Genomic DNA, 9,539 nt, shown 5'->3' with positions numbered 1-9,539 from the left:
TATATCACATAGGATACACTGGGGACGTTATACATACATCTCACAGGAGCGTAGAGCGCGATAACTCTGCCTTCAAAGAACGTCCTGACGCTAGAACTAGTCAGCGTCAAGACGTAATCCAGCATGAAATACTACAAAGTTGTGCAGTCATAATTAGTGTAATATGCAGTGTTTTTATGCATAAACCAAAGCCAGACGTGTCCTGCTGAGCTGTTTATTTATATACTGAAGATCACAGAGATGCCGTAGCCAGAACAATGGTCTCCGTCATCCCATAACATAACATTCGCCTCCCGTAGATGTCAGCGACAGAATCATATGACGGGTCGGAGCTGGTTATACATATAGAAATAAGACGGGGCATCAGAATGAGTAAGAAGTGGACAGAGGGGGCGTAAGGGGGGCACATACTTATACAATGTGACATGGAAACTCGTCTACAACGTCAGCACTGTATTTCCACAACTGTGGGGCGGCTGATGTAGCAGAGCTCTGTCAGTCCATGCAGCTGAGCTGAACTTGTCCTTTTTTACAAAGTCTAAAGCAACAAATGTAGTATTTTACTTCTTTAATGCATCTTTGAGCCCATGCACTAGTGACCACTTTACCATTCACTTCTATGGGAGTATGCAATAGTGAACAGTGCTCCATTACCTTCTATGGGAGCGCACAATAGTGACCACGTCTCCATTCACTTCTATGGGAGTGCGCATGCATGACCATGTCTCCATTCACTTCTATGGGAGTGTATAGGAGTGACCACTTCTCCATTCATTTATATGGAAATGTACAATAGTGACCATTTCTTCATTCACTTCTATGGGAGTGCGCATGCATGACCACGTCTCCATTCACTTCTATGGGAGTGACCACTTCTCCATTCACTTCTGTGGGAGTAAACAATAGTGACCACGTCTCCATTCACTTCTATGGGTGTGCGCATGTGTGACCACGTCTCCATTTACTTCTATGGGTGTGCGCATGTGTGACCACGTCTCCATTCACTTCTATGGGAGTTCACATGCATGACCAGTTCTCCATTCACTTCTATGGGAGTTCACATGCATGACCAGTTCTCCATTCACTTCTATGGGAGTTCACATGCATGACCAGTTCTCCATTCACTTCTATGGGAGTTCACATGCACGACCACTTCTCCATTCACTTCACTACTTTATGTAGATCCAAATAACCATTTACATCTACATAACTAGTAAATATTGATCTATTTGTTGATTTGCGACAACACTGCTCCTGACACAACAGGACGCGATGTCATGAGAACGCCTCAGTAGTGCAGCCTCAGGCTTTGGGGCTGTAACTTTAAGCGATCATATCTCGGCTTAGGAATGAGATATTAGAAAACGGTTTTCACGTTTTTGCTATAAAGTAAAAGGACTTTTTTATCCTTATAGTAAGTCTCTTCTGAATGAATACGTTACATTTCTATAGTTTCTCTGGACTGGATATGTTAGGATTTTAGGTGAAGACATTTCCGTAAACACAGTGCTCTTCTTGTATGTGTCCATTGCCCTTTCCTGTGGTAGTAATTGCCCTATAAATTCTTCTTCCACAATCAATATCTTCATTTTCAGTTTCCTCTTCTACGTGTCTCCAAAAATATAACTTGTGTTTTTTTTTCCACCGCCGGCTAATTAATGCCCCTTCTTTCCTTTTGCTCCAGAAAACTGTAGAACTTCTCCACTGATTTCCCCATAAACCGACTACTTCCACGTTGTGGGGGCCGATCTCCCGGACTCCTTGGTTCGCCCGCCTTTGAAACCAAACGTCTGACCTGGTCGGTTCCTCAGGTCCCGTTCTGACCCATCCGCCTGAGCCGCCTCTTCGTCATATCTACAACAGGACACAAGTGAATGGCGTCACGTGCACACAAAACGGGGGGCGGATTAAAGGGGTCCTATATGGCTAGCAAAATCTAAAATGGTGCCAGACCCACAAAACGAGTCAAAAAGGTCAGGGGGCGAGAGAGAGGCAAGCTGGTGAACATTTTCAGGGCAGTTACAACTTTGGTGCCCTCTTAACACTTACAGCATCTGTGCCCCCATTGCAGTATGTCCATAACAGTATGGGCCACAGCTCCCCAATGACAGTATGGGCCACAGCTCCCCAGTGACAGTATGGGCCGCAGCTCCCCAGTGACAGTATGGGCCGCAGCTCCCCAGTGACAGTATGGGCCGCAGCTCCCCAGTGACAGTATGGGCCGCAGCTCCCCAGTGACAGTATGGGCCGCAGCTCCCCAGTGACAGTATGGGCCGCAGCTCCCCAGTGACAGTATGGGCCGCAGCTCCCCAATGACAGTATGAGCCGCAGCTCCCCAATGACAGTATGAGCCGCAGCTCCCCAATGACAGTATGGGCCACAGCTCCCCAATGACAGTATGGGCCACAGCTCCCCAATGACAGTATGGGCCACAGCTCCCCAATGACAGTATCGGCCACAGCTCCCCAATGACAGTATGGGCCACAGCTCCCCAATGACAGTATGGGCCACAGCTCCCCAATGACAGTATGGGCCACAGCTCCCCAATGACAGTATGGGCCACAGCTCCCCAATGACAGTATGGGCCGCAACTCCCCAATGACAGTATGGGCCGCAACTCCCCAATGACAGTATGGGCCGCAACTACCCAATGACAGTATGGGCCGCAGCTCCCCAATGACAGTATGGGCCACAGCTCCCCAATGACAGTATCGGCCACAGCTCCCCAATGACAGTATGGGCCACAGCTCCCCAATGACAGTATGGGCCACAGCTCCCCAATGACAGTATGGGCCACAGCTCCCCAATGACAGTATGGGCCACAGCTCCCCAATGACAGTATCGGCCACAGCTCCCCAATGACAGTATGGGCCACAGCTCCCCAATGACAGTATGGGCCACAGCTCCCCAATGACAGTATGGGCCACAGCTCCCCAATGACAGTATGGGCCACAGCTCCCCAATGACAGTATGGGCCGCAACTCCCCAATGACAGTATGGGCCGCAACTCCCCAATGACAGTATGGGCCGCAACTACCCAATGACAGTATGGGCCGCAACTCCCCAATGACAGTATGGGCCGCAACTCCCCAATGACAGTATGGGCCGCAGCTCCCCAATGACAGTATGGGCCGCAGCTCCCCAATGACAGTATGAGCCGCAGCTCCCCAATGACAGTATGAGCCGCAGCTCCCCAATGACAGTATGAGCCGCAGCTCCCCAATGACAGTATCGGCCGCTGCTCCCCAATCACAGTATCGGCCGCAACTCCCCAATGACAGTATGGGCCGCAACTCCCCAATGACAGTATGGGCCGCAACTCCCCAATGACAGTATGGGCCGCAACTCCCCAATGACAGTATGGGCCGCAACTCCCCAATGACAGTATGGGCCGCAACTCCCCAATGACAGTATGGGCCGCAACTCCCCAATGACAGTATCGGCCACAGCTCCCCAATAACAGCATCGGCCACCACTTTGCAATAACAGCATCGGCCACAGCTCCCCAATAACAGCATCGGCCACAGCTCCCCAATAACAGCATCGGCCACAGCTCCCCAATAACAGCATCGGCCACAGCTCTGCAATAACAGTATCAGCCACAGCTCCCCAATAACAGCATCGGCCACAGCTCCCCAATAACAGCATCGGCCACAGCTCCCCAATAACAGCATCGGCCACCGCTCCGCAATAACAGCATCGGCCACAGCTCCGCAATTACAGTATCAGCCACAGCTCCCCAATAACAGCATCGGCCACAGCTCCGCAATTACAGTATCAGCCACAGCTCCCCAATAACAGCATCGGCCACAGCTCCTCGATAACAGCATCGGCCATAGCTCCCTAAATACAGTATTGGTCACAGCTCGCCAATGACAGCATCGGCCACAGCTCCCCAATAACAGCATCGGCCACAGCTTCCCAAAGACAGTATGGGCCACAGCTCCCCAATAACAGCATCGGCCACAGCTCCCCAATGACAGTATGGGCCACAGCTCCCCAATAACAGCATCAGCCATAGCTCCCTAAAGACAGTATTGGTCACAGCTCGCCAATGACAGCATCGGCCACAGCTCCCCAATAACAGCATCGGCCACAGCTCCCCAATAACAGCATCGGCCACAGCTCCCCAATAACAGCATCGGCCACAGCTTCCCAAAGACAGTATTGACCACAGCTCCCCAAAGACAGTATTGGCCACAGCTCGCCCACGACAGTATGGGCCACAGCTCCCCAATAACAGCATCGGCCACAGCTCCCCAATAACAGCATCGGCCACCACTCCGCAATAATAGCATCGGCCACAGCTCCCCAATAACAGCATCGGCCACAGCTCCGCAATTACAGTATCAGCCACAGCTCCCCAATAACAGCATCGGCCACAGCTCCCCGATAACAGCATCGGCCACAGCTCCCCGATAACAGCATCGGCCACAGCTCCCCAATAACAGCATCGGCCACAGCTTCCCAAAGACAGTATTGGCCACAGCTCGCCCATGACAGTATTGGCCACAGCTCGCCCATGACAGTATGGGCCACAGCTCCCCAATAACAGCATCGGCCACAGCTCCCCAATAACAGCATCGGCCACCACTCCGCAATAACAGCATCGGCCACAGCTCCCCAATAACAGCATCGGCCACCACTCGGCAATAACAGCATCGGCCACAGCTCCCCAATAACAGCATCGGCCACAGCTCCCCGATAACAGCATCGGCCACCACTCCGCAATAACAGCATCGGCCACCACTCCCCAATAACAGCATCGGCCACCACTCCGCAATAACAGCATCGGCCACAGCTCCCCAATAACAGCATCGGCCACAGCTCCGCAATTACAGTATCAGCCACAACGCCCCATAACAATTACAGCACGCCACAGCACACGCCATTACAGTTTCAGCTACTATGCTCTATATCAGATCCAGCCACAGCGCACCCATAACAGTAACAATCTGGAGGGGGCAGGCTGGCGCTGATGGATCAGTGGTGGCAGCAGGGAGTGTGCAGACAGCAGGCACAGACACTGTAGCCTGGTGCCATCAATGAATCAGCAATAACAGGTAAGAAAGATAAAACTGAGAAATCTATAAAGAAATGTTGTCTGTGTCTCAGGAGCACGGCCACATCCCCATCCTCTCCAAAACTGCCTGCAGCAGGAGCCTCCCCCCTCCACCCTGTCTGTATAGTTGCGATTAGCCAATGCATGCCATTTGCTCGCTCCTGAGCGGATTGCTGCCATTTTTACATAGGTCAATCCTACGGTGGCCACGTCTTACAGGATTTCGTAGCTTCCCAGGGCTTCTTTGGGGGGGACTTTATTCCACTTGCAGTCCGGGATCTCCCCATTTGGAACAACGATGTTCAGAGTGTCATTGATGAGGTTGTACTTTAGTATACGGTCATTGGCCGTGCTTGACGTGAGAGACGGAGATGCATTAACCTGTCAGATACAGAACGGAAATTAGCAGTCTGCCCTTATACGCAATGTACACCTTTGTGTCAATGCATTTAAAGGGATTGTCCAGGGCTTACAAATAAATGACCTTATCCTTAGGATAAGTAATCAACACCAGAAAAGTGGGGGTCAGACAAACGGCACCCCCACCGAAAAGCTGTTGTGAGGTCCCGTATATAGAGCCTGAACAGCACAGCTCTATACAACGTGTAGTGGCCGTTCTAGGGTACTGCTACTCCTATTGAAGAAAAGGAGACTGATCTGCAGTACCCAAGAACGGCCACTACACGGTGTACGGGGCTGTGCTGTTCTGGCTCAGTACACTGGGTATATCATGGAACCTCAAAACCACTGATCGGTGGAGGTGTCATTTTCAGATTTGACAGCTTAAAGTGTAACCGTTGTTTTAATTTTTATTTCAGAAATCGATAGTACACGTAAAAATAAGCAACTGTGTAATATATCTTATCAGAGAAATATGATTCTTTCTCCTCCTGGACTGAACTTTCACTTTTACTTCATGGTGGAAAATCACTATTCAGTGAAGACTGACTTTCCCATTCATGAGATAAGAGTATCAACTGTCATCTACTAACATTCTATGCAGATGGACGGGAAGTGGGAGGAGCTAGAGCCAGAGCTCCTCCCTCCTCCATAGAATGTTAAACAGCAGCAACTGTCATCTCCTAACATTCTATGTAGAGTGAAGAGGGAGGAGCTAGCACCAGAGCTCCTCCCTCCTTCTCCCATCTACATAAAATGTTAAAAGAGTAGCAAATGTCATCTCCTAACATTCTATGCAGAGCGGAAGAAGAGGGAGAAGCCAGAGCTCCTCCCTCCTCCATAGAATGTTTAAGAGTAGCAATTGTCATCTAACATTCTATGTAGGGTGAAGAGGGAGAAGCTAGCACCAGAGCTCCTCCCTCCTGCCATCTACATGAAATGTTAAAAGAGTAGCAAATGTCATCTCCTAACATTGTATGTAAAGATGAAGAAGAGGGAGAAGCTAAAGCCAGAGCTCCTCCCTCCTCCATAGAATGTTAAAGAGTAGCAACTGTCATCTCCTAACATTCCTTGTAGAGTGAAGAGGGAGGAGCTAGAGCCAGAGCTCCTCCCTCCTCCTTCTATCAACATAAAATGCTAAAGAGTAGCAAATGTCATCTCCTAACATTGTAAGGGGAAGAAGAGGGAGAAGCTAAAGCCAGAGCTCCTCCCTACTCCATAGAATGTTAAAAAATAGTAATTGTCATCTCCTAACATTCTATGTAGATGGGAAGAAGAGGGAGGATGTGTAGAAGGGAAGAAGAGGGAGGAACTGTAGCCAGAGCTCCTCCCTCCTCCATAGAATGTTAAAGAGTAGCAACTGTCATCTCCTAACATTCCTTGTAGAGTGAAGAGGGAGGAGCTAGAGCCAGAGCTCCTCCCTCCTCCTTCTATCAACATAAAATGCTAAAGAGTAGCAAATGTCATCTCCTAACATTGTAAGGGGAAGAAGAGGGAGAAGCTAAAGCCAGAGCTCCTCCCTACTCCATAGAATGTTAAAAAATAGTAATTGTCATCTCCTAACATTCTATGTAGATGGGAAGAAGAGGGAGGATGTGTAGAAGGGAAGAAGAGGGAGGAACTGTAGCCAGAGCTCCTCCCTCCTCCATAGAATGTTAAAGAGTAGCAATTGTCATCTAACATTCTATGTAGGGTGAAGAGGGAGGAGCTAGCACCAGAGCTCCTCCCTCCTGCCATCTACATGAAATGTTAAAAGAGTAGCAAATGTCATCTCCTAACATTGTATGTAAAGATGAAGAAGAGGGAGAAGCTAAAGCCAGAGCTCCTCCCTCCTCCATAGAATGTTAAAGAGTAGCAACTGTCATCTCCTAACATTCCTTGTAGAGTGAAGAGGGAGGAGCTAGAGCCAGAGCTCCTCCCTCCTCCTTCTATCAACATAAAATGTTAAAGAGTAGCAAATGTCATCTCCTAACATTGTAAGGGGAAGAAGAGGGAGAAGCTAAAGCCAGAGCTCCTCCCTACTCCATAGAATGTTAAAGAATAGTAATTGTCATCTCCTAACATTCTATGTAGATGGGAAGAAGAGGGAGGATGTGTAGAAGGGAAGAAGAGGGAGGAACTGTAGCCAGAGCTCCTCCCTCCTCCATAGAATGTTAAAGAGTAGCAACTGTCATCTCCTAACATTCCTTGTAGAGTGAAGAGGGAGGAGCTAGAGCCAGAGCTCCTCCCTCCTCCTTCTATCAACATAAAATGTTAAAGAGTAGAAAATGTCATCTCCTAACATTGTATGTAAAGGGGAAGAAGAGGGAGAAGCTAAAGCCAGAGCTCCTCCCTACTCCATAGAATGTTAAAGAATAGTAATTGTCATCTCCTAACATTCTATGTAGATGGGAAGAAGAGGGATGATGTGTAGAAGGGAAGAAGAGGGAGGAACTGTAGCCAGAGCTCCTCCCGCCTCCATAGAATGTTAAAGAGTAGTAACTGTCATCTCCTAACATTCTATGTACAGTGAAGAGGGAGGAGCTAGCACCAGAGCTCCTCCTCCCATCTACATAGAATGTTAAGAGTAGTAACTGTCATCTCCTAACATTCTATGTACAGTGAAGAGGGAGGAGCTAGCACCAGAGCTCCTCCTCCCATCTACATAGAATGTTAAGAGTAGCAACTGTCATCTCCTAACTCAGTGATGTAAAAATCTGTCACAGATTTTACCTGTGAATGTCGAAAATGAATGTTCAGTCCAGGAGGAGAAAGAAGCAGATTTCGCTGATAAGATCTATTACGAAGTTGCTAATTTTCACATGTACTATTGATTTATGAAATAAAAATTAAAACGAAATTTCCACTTTAAGGATAGATCATTAATATCTAAGTCCTGAACAATTCCCTTTTAAATAAAAAAAAATCTTTTCAACTGATTAAAAATATCTTCCTGTTTTGTGTACACAGCTCCCATGCAGAGCAATGTGTCTCCATGGTCGCAGACAACAAATAAGCTCTTGGTTGAGTATATTGAGATACTTTCCTGCTTTTTTTTTTTTAATAACCTATTCCTGGATACCGGAAATGTGTGATCACATCGGAGGCAGTGACACATGTAATAACATCAGTTGTGTGAATATGTACGTATGTGGAATATTACAAAAGACGTCTAAAAAAAGAAAGACTGAAATGAAAATAGGAAGTCAGTCACATTTCGCTAGTCGAGAGTTCGCAGGACTTTGAAGAGAGGAAGGACGTTCACGCGGAGACATAACATTTAGGACACTATTGTTAAAGCCTCCAGTAAGGCCGACGTAAACCGGGGCCCATTAAGTGACAAGAGTCATGGCCGCATCCTTGACTCCTGCGATCAGCTGTTACAGCGATCCTGTGATCAGCTGTGATCTGTGGGAAAACCTGGCAATAAGTTTTCAGTTTCCCTGCAGCACTCCCAGAGGTGGAATTAAGTATTACACAGTGTCTGTTCATATCAATGGGCTGTCTGTGAAATACAGGACAGCAAGAGACGCTCTTCTGCTCTCCACTCTGGCCAAGAAAGGAGAATCCTGAACAGGAGACCCCCCAACCCCATTTAAAGGGGATGTCCATTACTTTTTATTATTTTAAAAATAGACCCATGATGATCTTAAAATTAAAAAATAAATAAAAAAAAAAACATACTCAACTACCAGACCCCCACTGCCCCTCGCTACTGCTGTAAGGGTCCAGCATTTTTCTTTCACTTTCTCCTTTTTTTTTTAAAGGGAATCTGTCAGTAGGATGAACCCTTCTAAGCCGTCTATATGGGCATACAGGTGTCACGAGTGTGACAGTCACCCTGCAGTTGGTTGCAGGAGATCTCTACGTTTGGCATTACAGACATCTTCTTAGAGGCTGTCTCTAGGACCCAGCAGCTACCTTCCTCTGGCTAATTAACTCCCTGGCCTGGGTGCATAAATACCGGCTGTGTTGCAGATGGAGGTGCCGGCGATATTCATTACTCCTTGTGAAGGCTTTAGCAAGAGCAGTACTTCTTCCTCTTTGGAGGTTGAGGATGTGTGTGCATTTGTCTGGAGTCATCTAAACCTAAGCAATT

General features: G+C 47.9%; 1 protein-coding gene across 1 annotated transcript in view; it reads right to left on the bottom strand.

The window, feature by feature from the left end:
- Nucleotides 1–200: 200 nt before the first annotated feature.
- The window catches only part of TTLL1 (TTL family tubulin polyglutamylase complex subunit L1), a 29,242-nt gene continuing 19,903 nt past the window's right edge, over nt 201–9,539 (bottom strand). Inside the window, exons 9-10 of the mRNA XM_073650026.1 lie at nt 5,280–5,443; nt 201–1,854 (exon numbers count right to left, since the gene is read on the bottom strand). Of these exons, the coding sequence (XP_073506127.1) occupies nt 1,725–1,854; nt 5,280–5,443 (294 nt within the window). The 3' untranslated portion in view covers nt 201–1,724. The remainder of the gene's footprint in view (nt 1,855–5,279; nt 5,444–9,539) is intronic.

Source organism: Phyllobates terribilis, unplaced genomic scaffold, assembly GCF_046119375.1.
Source record: "Phyllobates terribilis strain yellow unplaced genomic scaffold, ASM4611937v1 Scaffold_10__3_contigs__length_209671492, whole genome shotgun sequence".
NCBI lineage: Eukaryota > Metazoa > Chordata > Amphibia > Anura > Dendrobatidae > Phyllobates > Phyllobates terribilis.
Note: the sequence above shows the minus strand (reverse complement) of the source record. Positions and strands in the feature narration are given on the sequence as shown.